This window comes from Protopterus annectens, chromosome 3.part1 (assembly GCF_019279795.1).
Source record: "Protopterus annectens isolate FY-2018-M chromosome 3.part1, PAN1.0, whole genome shotgun sequence".
Taxonomy (NCBI): domain Eukaryota; kingdom Metazoa; phylum Chordata; order Ceratodontiformes; family Protopteridae; genus Protopterus; species Protopterus annectens.
The window spans coordinates 1,718,421,285-1,718,440,808 of NC_056732.1; the positions used below are offsets into that span (position 1 = coordinate 1,718,421,285).

Here is a 19,524-nt window from a genome sequence, read left to right on the forward strand (position 1 = left end):
CCCAGGTCCCCATTAAGACTCCCCACTGGCACAGTTATAGGGTCTAGATCATAGCTTATCTGGCAAGCTTACCTCCAGTACCCTCTCTGCCCAACCAGTGCTTCGTGTCCCTGCCCAAGTAGCTGACACACACACACACTTTGAGATAAGTATACAGCTCCACAGATACTCCTGGGAAAGGCTGACACAGATTCTCCATCTGTGCCCCTTTGCCCAGACTATATGGTAGTAATTACTGCCACCACCAGCTAATAACTATCAGTTACCCAAAGGCCCTTAAAAGGGTGTCCAATTATTACTGTGCAATATCATTATCCAATTGGTATGGGTGACTAATCAGTCTTAAGGCGTATTAGAGTGGCTTAGTTCAGGATCACTTATAAGCATGCAATGTACTCTAGAGCTTACTTATCTCTACACAAACCAGCCACAGGTAAAAGATTTTTTAAATATTTAATAATAAAGCACAAGACAATACCACTACACTACTCAAGAGTTCAGAGATCACACAGAAATGTAAAATAAATCAGTAGTACAGTTCTGACATAACAGAAAAACACTTAGTTTAACTTTCTTCTAATTTCCTAGCTGTTACTACAAGAAAACATACTTCTGAAATAACTTACTTAAGACATGGCAGAGTGCTGATGATATGGATATCAAGACAAAAATGCTTAATAATCTCTGGTTCTCACTGTTTAAATTGAAGCTGCAGTTCTGATAAAACATTACATCATTGGTTTACACTTTCCTGGTTCCCAGACCACAGAAACTACATTTATATTATTTTACACTTAGAACAATAAAGGACATTCCACATGTAAATTCTGGTCATTAACTTTAACCTTAAAACAATAGGCAGGATGCTTACTCTAGACTCATCGACTCCAAATTCTAACTTCAAAGGGAAACACACAAAGTAATTTTCATTTCAAAGGACCAATAAGAAATGCTTGACTTAGTTTTCCTTACAGCAGATGGCAATGTTGCCACATTGTTGAAACAGCATTTCTTTACATTTAAGACACAAGCCTGTATTTTACATTCATATTTACAAATGCCGGAATTATGTATCAAATTCTATTTGACTAGGCTGGCAGCCTTCATCCTTTTCTACCAGTCTTCACAATATCATGCACTACAAGGAGGGAACTGTAGGGAAAAAATATATTGGTGTGAAAATGTCCACCCACAACAAACTGCACCACAGTCACAGCAACATACCAGTACCCCAAATGAACTCTAGAGTAAAACGATTGAACAAACATATCCTGATAGCCAGCTACAGACTACACTGACATATACTGGCCCATCTCACAGTCTACTGGGAATCCTGAGGTGTTACAGGACATTTTGTAGTCTACCCCTATGAACATATACACCTGATAGACCACCAGCAACTGTAGCAGTATGCACAGTCAGATAGAAAAGGATCTATGACACTCACATCTGCTACTCTCCCTACTCATCCAAACAAACATTTGCACTCAACACTGCTACACAATCTTGGCAGTCTGTCAACAATAACCAGACATACACAGCTCTCAACTGTACAGATTACCACAGAATGTCCAGGGTGTGGGACCATATTTATGGCCACTGCCACATACCACTTCCAGGAGTCTGCTAAGTTACTGGGATTATACCAGGAGTGCAGTAATTAGAAGACAATATACTATACCTCTGAACCTCTTACTGCAAGTCATCTGGGAAAAGCATGGCATACTTGGGGAGAGGGGCCAGAAAGAGGGACATATCGCACATAATGGTGTTATAAACTGAAACAATTGCTGTGTTACAGGGTTTGTTGTAACATAACATCCCTGAAGGATATGATGTGTGAAACAGTAATGGATGTCACCATTTATTGACCACAATCCTCACATTATCCTACTGAATTTACAAAAACAAAAGTTGTGTGAGGAACAGACAAAACATAACAGGCAAACCTTTGGGCAGTCTGTGGAAATCTGAATAGCTGAAAGGTATGTCAGAGACATATCACTGTCAGACGTCAAGTCACGCAGAAAATGCATGTCCAGACAAACCCTGTCAATCTAGCAATCCACTATGTGTATAATAGCAATACATACTTACAATCTGTACCAAATTATGGAGCTTTGTTACCCATGTTGTTGGGCTGTCACTACATGTCTTGTCCTGAGAGGTATTTCCACCTACTGTCTGTAAAGCTGCAGCTCCCACACCTCCATAATTCTCTCCTCACAGGCAAGGAAAAGGGGCAAAGCCCACATGAAGGACTTAATTATAGCACTGTGTTGCTATGGCATTGGCTAATGGAAAGGCAACATAGCTGCTCTGGATGCAAGTAGCAAGTGGGAGACACAGATTGGTGCACAAGCCATCACCTGCTCATGAGGAGTATTACCTACAAAAGGCAAGCTGCTGCCTGTGCAACAGAGGTCTGAACCCATCTACACAAAGACAGACTGCAACTACACAGACCTAACCATTTGCATTATTCTGAGGAAACTCTTCAGCACTATAACAGGTATGTCAATCACTTAATGGAATGCAGAAGGGGGGATGCAATAATGTCAAATAGGACATTAAACACTAGGTCACAACAAGACCTGCTGGACTCACATGCTGCTGTCAGGCACAAATGGTCATTCCTGCCTGCCATGACTGCATTGACATGGACCACATCTCTGGCCCCTGAGTCGCCCCAGCAAAGATCAGCTCATGTATGACTACTACTGGAGTGTCTGTTGTCCAATACTGAGTGTGGCACTACTAGGCCAGCTACCTGATACACATACACATCTCCAGGCTGGCCAAACAGTATGACACATGGGAGGTATCCCGAGTGCAGTTAACAGCTGACAAAACACCTACTCAAATCACAGCTAGCTACTGGCCTCCAACCATGATTATGGACACCCACCAGACCTATGGGGATTTGCTGGACCCTGTTAGGAATCAATTGTCTACCCTACTCCTGGGTGACTTCAACTACCCAAACAGAGTGTGCATGACCTATACCACCTGAACATGAATGCATAGAGATTCTTCGGCTTTGCCAATGTCAGTGCAGTGGGTCAGCCAATCAACTGTCCTACACAGGTGGAAATATCCTGTACCTGGTCCTAACCTACTCAGGTCACCATCTCCCCTGCCCCCCCCCCCCCGTCAGGGTCAGACAAAATTAACATTACACAAATGACTATAAATCTCCTCAGAGAAAGTAGAAGTAGCTTTATAGCCAACATTCCATCAGTTGAAACTAGCAACAGTGTCCAGGCCCACACACACAATACTATGTGGGCACCTACATAGCTGTATGGACTCAGCAGTACCTGACAGGATAGCATCATCTCCCTCAAGGCAGAGTAAACATCCATGATGGACAGCAGCAATGCACAAATACCATACTAGATGGACATAATTGATGGACAGGGCCAAGAAAGAACAGGTGCCTTATTGAAAGCAATGTCACCTTGGTCTGCACAAGCAAATAAGGTCACAGGTGAATTACCCTAATGCTATCCTTGAGTGCAAATTAGACACATCCACCAAGGACAATCACTAGGCCTTTCACACATGTGTCTGCGATCCCAGAGGCAACACACAAATCTGTTCTGTTAGGGTGGTCAATAAATAACACCACATACACATACGGCATAGATATAGGCAACCAGCTGCAGACAGGTGAAGTGAAAACATCAGCCCCCTGTCCCCCCATCTGTACACATGTACATGCACAGCACCTGCCCTCCCCTCCCCTCATCATCAGGAAGCAGGTCCGTAATGGCCTCTCATGGGCAACACACAGAAGTCTCCATAGGCCTGATACCATCCCTGGATGCATCCTACATGAACACAGGCATGGGCTCTCAGATCCATTCTGCACTGCAGTCAACCAAAGCCTGAGCACCGCTGTCATCCCATTTACTCAGAGGACAGCCACTGTCATCCTTATACACAAAGGTGAAGGAATTCACTGACCCAGCCAATCATATGTAAATCAGCCTAACTTGCCTACTCTGCAAGAGCATGGAAGGCAATATCAAGGACGTTATGAACAAGGGACATCAGCAACATCAAAATGCTCAAGCACACACTCATGGTATTGTCAAAAGGAGATCAGACCTGTTAAACCTGGTCAAGCTCTCAGAAGTGGTCAATAAACACAAGGATGAGGGGAAGTTGGTGAACAATGCCTACCTTCACCTAGTCCAATTCTCTCACAAGAATCCCCAGGCAGTCAGGATACATATGCCTACACAGCTAGGCATCAACCTGTATGTTACCAGATGGGTAGCTAACTGGCACAATGATAGTACCCACAAGGTCAAAGTAGTGGAACCCACCTCTCATAGTAGAGTCTTCCAAAAGTGATGTACCCCAAGGATTGGTCTGGTGGTCTCTACTGTTTGAGATACATGTATCTGAGGTACAGGACAAAAGCAGTGGTCTGTGGCTGACCAGATGCACAGGACCTTGTAAGCTGGCCACTATCTCACATTCAATAATATATACACCTAATTCACCAGTCCAAATCCAAAATTCAAGAAACGCAGCAAATTTACACCACGAGGCAGAAACCACATAAATGTTATGAGGTATAAATCACCATTTTTCTTTTATTCATCTTCTGGTACCTCAGCCTTTCTCTTTCAAGGAATAATTCACAATAAGAAAAGCCTCATTATATACAAAACCTAATGCCACAATAACTGATTAATTGTATCAATCAAAACAATTAAGACAGTTAACCATGTGCAAACTTTCTAAATAAACTTTAAAGTGCCACCATCTTGAAATTACATATATATATATATATATATATATATATATATATACATGAATGCATTTGCAGTATCTATTTCCTTACTTTAAAGGAACTAATATTACATATAGTAAAAAATATAATGTATAAAAATGCACATTTATATATATATATATATATATATATATATATATATATATATATATATACGATCTAAAACAAACATCCATCATACTTCAATAGGAATGCTATCTAAAGAACATAATCTTCCATAATTTATAATGTGTGTGTGTGTATATATATATATATATATATATAGATAGGTAGATAAATATATGTGTGTGTATGTGTGTGTGTGTACAAATGTATACAATAATAAAGATACAAACTCTATCAAAGTCCTTTCAGATGTTACATGCAAAATTACATATATATACAAATTACATATAGTAATTTTGTATGTAACATCTGAAATTGTATACATTTGTACACACACACACACACACACACACACACACACACAGACATTTATATAACACTCCCATAGCCTTGGTCTTGGCCACAATTACCATTCTGCTACTAGGCCCATCACACAGTATTATTTGACACCCTATGTTGTGGGCCTTACAGTAGCAGTGAAAGAGATGGATTGCATCAGGCAGAACTACCGTAAGGTCTGCCCTGAAATGCCCATAGGTGTCACAGCTGTGCCATACTGTACCAGGAGTGTGTGTGTGTGTGTGTGTGTGTGTGTGTGTGTGTGTGTGTGTGTGTGTGTGTGTGTGTGTGTGTGTGTGTGTGTGTGTGTCAGCAAGAATAATACTGAAGGGTATTAATTCACATATGTTGTCCTCCCCTCACAGGCGAACACAGGGTTTGGTGTCCCTCCCTGTTTAAAAGCGCTTTTCGTTTAATAAAATCAAACTTCTTCAGATGCAAGCATTCAAGGTACAGCTTTCAGTTAAATAAAATACCAGGAAGTGCTTGAGCCTGTCAGCTGACATGCTGTGATGACATCAGCAACAAAAATTAACCCTTCCAGTTCTACACACTATGAAAAAATACTGTTTAAAACTAAAACAATGCTGACAACCATGAACAAGGAAGATTGTATCTATGGTTTAAAAGTAAAGTATGATTATAGGTATACTTTTAACAACAAGAACAGATAAACATATGAAATAATAAAGTTACCTATAAGGAATTACTATTTCGCTGCTGAAATTCTGCACTACAAACTATTTTTGCACTACAAATTGATGACCATCTCCCTAAGACTTGAAGAACTTGAACTTTATTGGCAAATTCACCTTAACGCATACTACTACCCAGGTATTAATGACATGTGCTCGATTAGATGTCTACTTAAATTGAAAAGTTTAACTAGATGACAGAATCTCTCTTCTAGCTATGTAACACAAAAATAATTTTTATATAATTTATATATTAATTTTATAGTAATATTATGAATAATATTCATCTCTAATAGTAATTCACGTTAGTAAACGTGATACCAGAATATTCAACCTCAATTCTCCTTTTAAACGAAAAGCGTTTTATGCACTTTAAAACTACTGGTTGCTTTCTGAAGCCATTTTTTTCTTTTAGTAGTTTATTTTGTGTTTTTTCTGCTTGGTGTCCCTCCCCCTCACAACCTGATGTCAGTGTCTTAGTGGACTCCCATGATGATGGTGGTCATAGTGAGGCACAGGTGGGGCTGTCAGTGCCTGAATCCATGCCATTGTTTGGTATCCAACTTTCAACTACTATGTCTCTGCATATAGTCACTATGCCTACACATACACAGTCCCAGGCAGCCATGGATAATGGACATGTTACGGGTGGTGGCTTGGATCAGTCTAGTGTGTTCAGTATGGTGAGTGTGAGTGTAGACACCAGCCATAGGCAGAGAACAGGCAACATTGTACAAAGGCAGATAGACAGGGGTGCTTGACAGAGGACTACTGCCCAGTGCCACAGCAGGTGTTCACAGATGCATGTTACAATTTGTAATGGAGGCACATGTGTGTACCAACTGCAACACCAGACAGATGCTCAGGGTCATGAATGCAGCACTCCCTGCCATGCATGATGCCCTCCATGGCATTTGTGATGCCTATAGTCATCTTTTCGATGTCGTAGATAGACAGTGGGGTGAGACATTGTCACTGCTCAACCATGCAATGTCTGTGCTTAAGCATGTGGTGGGAGTAGGGCATTGGCCAGGTGGAAGTAGGTCAGCAACATAATCAGCTGTGAGCCCACATGGACGTGCACATTCACAGACCCGTAGTGGTAGTACTAACAGCACTACCAAAGGGAGGGTGCAGTCTACACAACACCGGAGCAGGCCATAGGCATGTTGTCCTGGCCAGTCCCATGACAGACATGGATCCAGCAGATAGCAGTCACCGTCAGAGAGTAATACTGCAGTTGTCCTTGGGCTGGGCAGTGCCAATGATACTCCTGGCAGAACCAATTACCACATCCCTGCTGGGAGATGGTGAACCATACATCCTGCCATGTACGGTCGAAGGCTGTCCAACATAGCCCTGTGTTGGGCATCAACATCACCAGTCACCACCAGACACACACAGCTCCTCTGCATGGCCCAATTGAACATTACCCCTCCAGACACACACAAACACACACACACACACACACACACACACACACACACACACACACACACACACACACACATTATATCAGCCATTTGGCCCAGCTTAGGCCTCTGGCAATCCTACATCACACCCTGTGCATATGATGATACGTGTTCCACAGCCCTGTTATCCATACTATCAATGCACATACATGCAGGTCTGATGCCCAGGGTGACTATAATACAGTGTAGCAATGTCATGCTGTGTAAGATGCTGTCTGCTGGCAGTAGTTATGGGTACACATCAAGGTGTATGTACCTTTTTAGCCATGATGCACTATTGCTGTTACTGCTGACTGACTGTAGTGTTATGTACTGTATTCTGGTTGTGCTCCAGGTGTCTGTGTCTCTGCAGGCTGTGGGTCTGCTGACAGTAGCAATGATGAGTAAGGCAGAGTGGAAACACAATGACCTTTTCATAGCTAAGGTACAGCTGTATATGTACATGTTTACCAGGTGTGTTTACATGCAACAGTGTGTGAGGGGCAATTGTGGCAGACAATGTGACCTTACATACATACCCTTGACACAGCCACCTAGCCTCCATACATGTCACCTGGGTGTTCTGTAGGAATGCAGGCTCACACATTCAGATGAGGTTACTTGAGTACTGGCACTAGATCCCTCACAAGCTTAGCCATTACTTTAGCTGCAACATATTCGGCTATCAGCACCTGTTGCCCCTGACATTTATGTCACATCCACTTGATTGTCATGCAGTTGATGAGGGTATGCCTGGTACTGTGTATGACAGGTTTGGGGTATGTATTCCTGACACAGGTCAGCCTGTGCTAGTCTAACCTGACAGTCACCACATGTGTGTCTGCTATACATATGCATGTCTGGCCTTTCATGCTGATAGTGCACACAGAGTCATAGTCCTGTACATGGGGCAGCTGACAAATGGCTGAGCACAGCCACTACTTGCACAGTCTTATGAACAACATCACTAGATACATAACACAGATAGCACAGCAGTACTGTAGTGTGGCAGTGTCTGCCACTACTATTGAAGTGGGCGACAATTGCAGGGGCTGTTAAGATTGGCAATGGTGGGTTCAGAGGCCTTTAACATGTTAGAGCCATCACACACACACACACACACACACACACACACACACACACACACACACACACACACACACATGCACACTACTACATGGGGGCATGCATTGAGACACACATGCACATGGAGGCAATACTTAGAGTAGATGACCTTCCCATTTATTACTATACAATACACAGTGATACGACCATTGCACCACAGTGACTTGGTGTTAGAAGCCAAGTAACTGTGTTTGTGTGGTGGATGACATATGTATGGGCCAACACTAAGTTGGCAATGGGGGAGTTTACAGGGTGGAAGGGGCACACAAAATAGTATAGCCATCACAAACACACTGAAGACAGCCACAGGGGCTGTGCATACAGCAACATATACAGTTGCCAATAGACATATTAGTAACCCTATGTATCCACTTGTATGTACTATAGTGTTGCGTACACATGTCATGCTCCACATACATCATATGCCTGGGACATAACACACAATCTCTCAAAACAGGTAATCTTGCAAATGCCTTCATGGATGGTGGGATAACACACCAGACATAACGATTGGTCTTGCTTGCTGGTCCTACATACCTGCACAAGTGATAGTGTGACAGACTTTATATCCACATGATGTGTCAGTCAGGTAAAATGTCTGATGCTGGCATTTATGTCAGTATGGTAACTGTGACATATTTGGCAATTATATCACAAGAATGTTCATTGTTAGGGGACACAGATCACATATAGATTGCAAACATGTGGATATCCCATGTACGTCTGTACAGATGACTGGTATGGGCTGTATAGTGTCACATGGTGCATGTGAGGCAGATGCCATTAACAGGGTATTTAAAGTAATGTCATTGGTAAGGGGTCAACAGGCCTTAAAATGTTATAACCTACACACACAACAGCCTCAGAGGATAAGCTTCACACACTACTATAGTTGTTGGTAGTGAGATTTGAACCCCTACCTATCTAACTATTTCGACTATAGTATTATGTAGTTATTGCACATGCCACAGAGCTTAGAGGGCTGACAAGTGTATACAGGTACATCTAAGGTGCATGACATTGGCAGGCCTTGTAAGGTAGGGCAATGGAATGTGTACTGGGTGGTACATGCCTCAAAATGGTATAACCCACACCCCAGAGGACATGTCTCACACACACACACACACACACACACACACACACACACACACACACACACACACACACACACACACACACACACACACACACAGTATCACAGTTGCCAGTATGGAGATTAGAACCCCTACCTATCTAGTTATGTATACTACAGTGTTATGTAGTTATCACAGGCACCACGGAGCTTATAGGATTTAACAATGTCGCAAGGTATGTCTAAGGTGATTACATCAAAAACCCCTGTAAAGTATGTAAATGGGAAAAGTACTACGAGGGAAGGGCATCAAAATACATAACCCTACAAACATACACACAAACACCTTCACACACACACACATGCACACACACACACACACACACACACACACACACACACACACACACACACACACACACACACACACATTTTCCAGAACTGGGACTAGATCCCCTGCCTATCTACTTATTTGTTAGATTATTACATAGCTATTGCACATGCCTAGGAACTTATAGGGCTGGGGTTGTACAAAGGTACTTCTAAGGGGAATGACATCACCATAAAGTAGGGTACTGAGAAGTGTTGTTAGTGGGAAGTTCCTCAAAATATGTCATCCTATAAACATTCACAATCACACACACTTGTATACACACACACTCACACACACACACACACACACACACACACACACACACACACATACACACACACACACACACACACACACACATATATACATTTGCCAGAATGGGGAATGGAACCCCTGCCTATCTAGTTAGTTGTACTATACTATTACATAGTTATTGCACACGCCACAAAGCTTATAGGGCTGGGGCTTTGCAAAGGCACTTCTAAGGGGAATGACAGCAGGACTGCTAAAGTAGGGCACTGGGAAGTGTGGGTGAGAAAATCTCTCAAAACAGGTAATCTTGCAAATGCCTTCATGGATGGTGGGATAACACACCAGACATAACGATTGGTCTTGTCTGCTGCTCCTACATACCTGCACAAGTGATAGTGTGACAGACTTTATATCCACATGATGTGTCAGTCAGGTAAAATGTCTGATGCTGGCATTTATGTCAGTATGGTAACTGTGACATATTTGGCAATTATATCACAAGAATGTTCATTGTTAGGGGACACAGATCACATATAGATTGCAAACATGTGGATATCCCATGTATGTCTGTACAGATGACTGGTATGGGTTGTATAGTGTCACATGGTGCATGTGAAGCAGATGCCATTAACAGGGTCTTTAAAGTAATGTCATTGGTAAGAGGTCAACAGGCCTTAAAATGTTATAGCCTACACACACAACAGCCTCAGAGGATAAGCTTCACACACTACTATAGTTGTTGGTAGTGAGATTTGAACCCCTACCTATCTAACTATTTCCACTATAGTATTATGTAGTTATTGCACATGCCACAGAGCTTAGAGGGCTGACAAGTGTATACAGGTACATCTAAGGTGCATGACATTGGCAGGCCTTGTAAAGTAGGGCAATGGAATGTGTACTGGGTGGTACATGCCTCAAAATGGTATAACCCACACCCCAGAGGACATAAGTCTCACACACACACACACACACACACACACACACACACACACACACACACACACACAGTATCACAGTTGCCAGTATGGAGATTAGAACCCCTACCTATCTAGTTATGTATACTACAGTGTTATGCAGTTATCACAGGCACCACGGAGCTTATAGGATTTAACAATGTCACAAGGTATGTCTAAGGTGATTACATCAAAAACCCTTGTAAAGTATGTAAATGGGAAAAGTACTATGAGGGAAGGGCATCAAAATACATAACCCTACAAACATACACACAAACACCTTCACACACACACACATGCACACACACACACATTTGCCAGAACTGGGACTAGAACCCCTGCCTATCCAGTTATTTGTTAGATTATTACATAGCTATTGCACATGCCTAGGAACTTATAGGGCTGGGGTTGTACAAAGGTACTTCTAAGGGGAATGACATCACCATAAAGTAGGGTACTGAGAAGTGTTGTGAGTAAGAAGTTCCTCAAAATATGTCATCCTATAAACATTCACAATTACACACACTTGTATACACACACACACACATACACACACACACACACACACACACACACACACACACACACACACATACATACACACACACACACACACACACACACACACACACACACACACACACACACATATATACATTTGCCAGAATGGGGAATGGAACCCCTGCCTATCTAGTTAGTTGTACTATACTGTTACATAGTTATTGCACATGCCACAAAGCTTATAGGGCTGGGGCTTTGCAAAGGCACTTCTAAGGGGAATGACAGCAGGACTGCTAAAGTAGGGCACTGGGAAGTGTGGGTGAGAAAATCCTCAAAATACATCATCCTATAAACATACACACTTGCACACACGCTTGTCAGAACTGGGAAAGGAACCTCTTCCTATCTAGTTATTAGTACTATACTGTTAAATAGTTAGTGCACATGCCACAGATCTTATAGGTTTGGGTTGTACAAAGGTACTTCTAAGGGGTATGACATCAGCAGGACTGCTAAAGTAGGACAGTGGGAAGTGTTGTGGGTGGGAAAGGCCTAAAACTGTTTCACCTACAAACACTCACACACTTACATTTGTAAAGACTGATATTAGAACCCTTCCCTATCTAGTTATTTGTATTATAGTGTTACATAGGTTAGTACTAAGCTAACTGCCCTTGCAAGCCATTTTAAGCCTAGACAAGTATTATAGTGTTACACAGTTATCACACATGCTACAGAGCTTATAGGGCTGATAGGTGCCCAATGATACTTTCAAGGTGAATGACAGCAGCAGATCTTGTGAAGTAGTGCAATAGGCAGATGATGTGATATTATAACCCCCAACTCAGTACTATTACACCATAGAGCTCACCTTCATGCTGGCATGTGCAACTGGTTACGACCAGTATGCCACTGTCAGCAGCAAGACATCACTCTATGCCATCAGGGTATCCATTTGTGTCATCTAGTTAGCATGTTGTCCATCATTGTACCATTCCATTTGTTGTGGTCCTTAGGCAGTTTGCATTGCTATATGTTATTATGAGGCTACATTTGGGCCTAGCTGTCATACCATCACAGACTGACATCTGCACAGGCCAAAATATTACAGTCAGACAAAAGCCCACACATGCAGCAGGGTGTTAATAATTCTCTCCCAAACATAGACAGTTGGGAGACTGGTTTGGTAATTGCTTGTTTGCTCTAATGGGTTTGACATCTGCATCCCCACTGTCTTCCATTGCTGTTTTGACATGACCCTTTCTTGTTTTGCAAATAGTTGGCAGACAAATGCAATGTTAGGACAAGCAGAACAGATATACAAGGCATACTTGTGCTCCTTCCTGGAATGACAACCTGTGTCATTCCAGGACTATGGCTGTTGGCCACTGACATGTTGTCAATGCTGACACAGCAAGGTGGCAGCCTTTTATACACTGGCAGTACACTGACCTTCAGGTACCTGCTGTCCTACTAGACACCATACGTCTTAACTTCTGAGAGCCAGACATCTGGACAAAGCTATAAGTGGTTGGGGGACAGAGGAATAAATATAGGGGCCATTTTTAAGTATTGGTCTTACAAACCTAGAAAGGTGATTCAATAACAGGCTTTGCATTAGCATGCATGTTTCTATAGGGTATGCAGTTTGACACTACAATCTGTCATTATTTTTTTGGCCTTAGTCTTACATGATTTGCCAATGAATTGTCAGGCAACCTCTGTTTCATGCTATACAGACCACACTTATGATGCAAATCTCTGGACATTCTACAATATGTCTGTACAGTTGTTGGTAGACACTGTGTAGGTTACTCCAAGCTGTGTACTGTTCATATATGTGGCCCCCTGTCCATTACCTCTACAGCTTTCCTGCATTAACAGATATTGACATCTGGACAGTGTGTACATCTCCTACCATAGGTGTAGCTGACATGCATAATAGTTGGCACTGCAGTTCTCTGAACATAGCCCGAGGCCACTACAACACAACAGCCGGGAGTAAGTGCTGGCCAAATCCTGACAGTATTGACCACACATACATAGTTCATTGACTCCTGCATATTGTGGACATGCAACAGGTTATCATGTGTATTGGGACAGCCCTGGCAATGTGTGTTCTGCTGTTATTTCCCTGAAAACATACATGTTACTACATTTCTATGGGAATATGGGGTCACACCTGTCAACTGTATGCATCTGCACAGACTGTGTTGATATTTTCTTTACATTTTGGTTCCATTTAGCGTACTATTGTGTCTTGTCTTGGAGACTAGAGGCATATCACTAAAGACAACAAGTCAGATTGTAATGGCATACATTTGAGTTTCAGACTTCTTACCCTTCAGAGCCTTACTGCAACTGCAAGACCTGCTGTGCTATCACTGTGTAAGTCTGTAGGGGTGTATTTCATCATTGTCACCATTTTTGGGCCTTTACCAGACATTTCTTTATGGTTTTCTACAGCTGACATGCTGGGTGAGGTTGAGGGGTGAGTAAGGGACCCCCACACTGACATCCATGCCTGTGACCTATGACCACCTGTTAATTGCCACCCCCCCAACATACACTGCAGTGGAATTTGTCACCTTGGGTACTACTGCATAGTGTGGGGAGGCTAATACTGGGCAAAAATTTCCTGGTGCCCCACATAGCTGTCAGCTGTCTGCTGCTATCCCAGTAGGCCACCCCATTCCCTTGCATGCATACAGCAATGCCATACATATGCTATCAGAGCATACTAATACATTAATTTACTGTTAAGAATACTGACTTACCTTGTGCCTGTGGCAGTTGTGAGGATGGTGCTTGGTGGCTACCTATGTTGGATGCATGCAGTACACCTCCTATACATGGTAAGTTACAGATAGTGTAAAGTGTGTGTCATCCATTTTACTGTGTGTGAAAGTCAGAGAGAAGTGCCTGTCCCTGGGTGCCTACAGTTTCAGTGTGTGTGCTGTACATTGCCTCTTTGCCAGGGCCAGGGCATACAGGGCACTCCTCTCTCTGCCTACAGAGGCTGGCTCAGGGGGTTCCTCCTCTGAGTTCCTCTGTGCCTGTGGGGACCTTGGCAATGGTGGCAGGCTGTGTAGCCCTTCCCCATGCTGTTACTGCTGCAGCTGTTTCTGCAGGATCATATTGTGTAGCATGGCACATACTATGAACATGTGTGCACATGTGGCTGGAGAGTACTGCAAGGCTCCACAAGATATGTCAAGACAGAGGAACCATGACTTGAGCATCCTGAACACACGCTCTATAATCTGGGTTTGTGCGTGTGCATCTTTACGGCATTCTTGAGTGGGTGTATGTGCATTTCTGATGGGTGTCATCATCCATGGCTCCAGTGCATAGCCAGTATCCCCCACCAGATGGACATAGGTAATGTTCCCGCTGACAAATCCCTGGTACAGCTTTGAGGAATGCCAGATGTGGGACTCATGATATCTTCCAGGGCTGCCAGCACAGGCATTCATGATAATGCCCTGGGCATTGCACATGACATGGCAGTTTATGGAGTGGAAGCCTTTGTGGTTTATGTAGACCCTACCCTACTCACTGGGTGGTGCTTTGATGTGGATGTGTGTGCTGTCTATGGCACCCAGTAACTCCGGGTAGTCTGCTACACAGTGGAAGAGGCGCATATTGCTGGTCCACTCCTCACGGGTGCTTTGGAAGTAAATGTGCTCACTGGCATGTGGTAGCATGGCTTCCAGGAACTGGTGGAGTACTCTTGAAGCAGATGCCTGGGAGACCCCAATGATGTCTCCATTAGGTCTTTGGAAAGTACCTGTAGCTAGTATTCTTAAGGCTAGACATATCTTGGTATGCACTGGGATCGATTCCCCTCTTTTGGCTCTGGGTCTGAGGTGAGGTTGGCACAGCTTGATGAGTTACTGAAGTATGTCCTTGTCCACCCTATAGTGCTCAACTATCTCCAGATCAAGTAGCCCGTGGAAGGTTGTCCTGGTTCTGAACACTCTTTTCTTCCTCCTCAGTCTGGGGCAGTTGACAGCATTATCCTCCTCATCGCCCTCAGCCTCTAGCACATACTGATGTATCAAAGTGTCAGCAGCCCATAACATTTTGTTGGTTAAAATTCACCTGTGTGTACACCAATGGTGCAGACTTTGTGGGAAAAAAACAGACTGAAAGGTATTTGCACTGTGTATACTGTTGTGCTGCTGATGCTGCCTGTATGATTGGCTAGCTATGATACATTCCACCTGCCTGCTATTTTATTTGTACTTAATTGCTTTTCTTCTTCTATTTTCCTTTTTTTTTTTTTCCTTCCCATTTCCTCCCCTTAAGCCCCGAGACGTGCCGCTCAAACCAGTGCCCAAATGTAAACAGTTCTGCTGTTTCTGGGATTTTTTTTCTTTTGTTTGTTTTGTTTTGTTTTAGACCCAGTGCATGCTGTACAAACCCATTTAGCTAAAGTAAACACTTTGCAGTAGGAATGTCCCTCCCCTGGATGCGAGCACGCTCTTTATTTCATGGAATAAGTCAATACAGCCTCAGATGCACACCCTTGCTTAGCTGTGCTTAGCTAAGCTCAAATGGGAGGCGTGGAGCTCCATTGTCCTTACACCAAGTATGGCACACCCCCTTTTCATGTCAGCTGTTTCTTCTACTTACACCACTGCCTTATAGCTCCTACATGGTTAGGTGCAGCCAAAGAATGATCTCCCATTTAGTGATTCAGTAAAATTTGCTCATTTGCATACCTCACTGCCTTAGTCCCTGGTTATACCACTACACCACAGCCTTCTTACTTAGCAACCAGTGTTACCTGTTATTGTTTTGATTCTGCATGCCATACACTATAATGGCAAAAAGCAGATTTCACTTAAAATTGTCTTTTCACATTTTTTTATTTTCGGCACAATCCCATTTGCACGCCACTGCCCTATGCTTAAATGGCTGAAACAGGCCAAAAAAATAAATAAAACTTTGATTTTTATACTTTTGCAACTCTTTTCCATGCCAATGGTCATATATTTGGCCATTGGCATGCCTACTGATTATAATACATGCTTTACTTTGAGCTGTCATGCCTCTATTTTTATTTTTGCAGAATTGTACTTGGTTAGTAATCAAATACTTTTCTGCACCTCACACTGTTCTTGCACGGATGCCTGCCTGCTTACTAAATTGCTAATTCACCTCAATTGCATGGTTTTCACCAGCAAATGAGGTAATTAGCAAAATTCAGTGGTGTCCATGCAAGAATAGTGCTAGCAGGCATGTGCATGCTCCCAGCCTTGTTTACCTGATCGCTCAGCAACCATATTCCATGCAGGAGCTGCTACACTATTCCTGCATGGAAAAAAATGGCATACTAAATCCTGGGGCATGAGTTGTCTCTGAATTTTTCCCTGTAGTGCTAGCATAAGTCCTTCAGTTTCCATTTGATGACTGTGTGTCTCTGAGCAACTCATTTAACTAGACAGAGGTTCTCAGCTGTACCTGAAAATATGTATCTGTGTCTTATGGGTTTACTGGTTATTAGAAGAACAGAATTATCCCAAACAGAACCAAGATGTTATCCTCCAAAAAATGGAAGCCAATCTGGTGGTCCACTGCCATAAACAAACTACAAAAGAAGGAAGAAACTGTTGCAAAAGAGAGTAAAATCCCATGAGTGGAGGAGCTCCCTGGTTACCCTCAGTAAGAAGCTGAGATCCCTTATAAGATCCTCCAAAGTTAGCTACAAAAACAAAATCACCACTGATTCTAAGGGCTACCACAAAGCATTCTATAGCTATGTCAAGAATCTCAATGGCAACACCCAGATCTGCTCTAAGTTATAGCACAATGGCACGAAAATTACGGGACCAACTGATATTGCCAACATCCTAACAGATAGGTTCAGTGCTAACTTTAGCCCCCTTACCTCCTAAAGGGCCCATATCTATTTAGGAAGAATGCAGAGTCCCTGTAATCACAACTACGCAGGTAAAAGCTGCACTCTCTAAAGCCAAAAACACAGCATCCATGGAACTGGACAATATCCCAGGCTGCGTTTTACATGAACTTCAGAACAAACTGGCTCCCCATTTAAGCACCATGTTCAATAATAGCCTTGCTTCAGGCTTTGTGCCCACTGAATGGCACACAGCAACAGTTATCCCACTCCACAAAGGGGGAGCCACCACTGATCCTGGGAACTATTGACCTATTAGCTTGACAAGCCTGGTCTGCAAGGCAATGGAATGTATTATCATGGAACTCATAAACAAAGACATTGGTAACCTTCAAACTATGGATCCCACCCAGTTCGGGTTTGTGAAAGGCAGATCAAGCCTCCTGAACCCGATCGACTTCTTTGAGGCAGTCACCAAAGCTGTAGATGAGGGTAAGGTGGTTCACACAGCCTATCTTGACCTCTCCAAGGCTTTCGACACCATCCTCCATTCTGGAATTATAGCTAAACTCACTAAACTAGGTATAAATCCCTATGTCACAAGATGGGTTGCCAAATGGCTCACTGACAGAACCCACGCTGTAAAAGTTGTAGACTCCAAATCTGACCTCAAAGCAATGACAAGTGGAGTACCACAGGGTTCCATCCTGGGACCTCTCCTGTTTGGTATCTACTTCTCTGAAGTACAGGCTAACACAGAAGGCCTCTGACTAACAAAGTTCACAGATGACTGCAAACTAGTAGACATAGTCAAGTCCCCAAATGATGTGGACTTCCTACAGAAGGGCCTTGCTGAGACAGATGCCTGGTGTCAGACCATGGCCTCAAGCTCAATGCCAAAAAGTGCAGTGTCATCCCCTTTGGTAAAAACTGAACTCATGAGCTACCACATAGGCAGCAATCTACTTAACATGGAATGTGTGATAAGAGACCTTGGGACCCAGGTGGACAGTAGTCTCTCCTTTGATAGTCACATTGCCACAATAGTCAGGAATTCCTTCTACATGGGACACCTCATCATAAAAGGATTCTCATCCAAAAAAAAAGTGGTCATTGTTCCCCTCTACTCGACACTCATTAGACCCATTATAGAGTATAATGCCCCTTTTGGAATGTACCTCACAAGACATCTGCAGCAGCTGGAAAGGCCACAGTAGTACCTCACAAAGAGAGTACTGGCCTCAAACAAATGCCCTACACTGACCATCTCAAAAACCTCCAACTTTACTCCGTAGCATATTGCCTACTCCAAGGTGATCTCTGCCTAACATATAAAGCTATGTCAAACCCAGAGCTGTTGGACATGCTACACCTAAAGAAATCCCAATCCCTCCGAGCTAAACGCTCTAGGTGCCTAAACCTTGTCACCACAATAAACAGGACATGCTGGAGGGATATATTCCTGTCCCAGAGACTTTCCATACTCTGGAACAGGCTACCCATCTATGTCAAGCAAAGTTCTTCATTAGCACTCTTCAAGAAAAATCTTGATGAGTGGATGGGAAATAGGAAATACACCCCAGGGATCATTCTGTGTCTCTGCTCAACAGTGGCACAGGAAAATAACTTTCTTGGGTGGCGTAAGCCAGGGAACCTTGTTGGCTAGGCTTATGTAGGCCCTTAGGCCGATAGCCTAGTACCTACCTATGAACCTATGAACCTATGAACAATGGTAGGATTTTTTGATGGAATGTCTCTTCCTATACTGCCCCTCCAAACAAACAATCAAAAAAAACTAAAAGTTCAAATGCAAATGAAAAATAAAAGTAAAGCTACTTCAGAAGATATGCAACATTGAAGAAATGTTGCAACTTTTTTTTTTGGAAATGTAATAGACTTAAGGGCTTCTGATACTTGCTGGAAACAAAACACTATTCTGGTTAAATCATTTGTTATAGATGAGAATATGCAGAGCTTCAAAT

The 19,524-nt window shown here is 42.9% G+C and overlaps 1 protein-coding gene across 1 annotated transcript in view; it reads left to right on the forward strand.

Moving 5' to 3' along the window:
* The first annotated feature begins 6,542 nt into the window (after positions 1-6,542).
* Positions 6,543-19,524, forward strand: part of LOC122797841 (vomeronasal type-2 receptor 26-like) — a 115,146-nt gene continuing 102,164 nt past the window's right edge. Inside the window, exon 1 of the mRNA XM_044066362.1 lies at positions 6,543-6,629. Within this exon, the coding sequence (XP_043922297.1) occupies positions 6,543-6,629 (87 nt within the window). The remainder of the gene's footprint in view (positions 6,630-19,524) is intronic.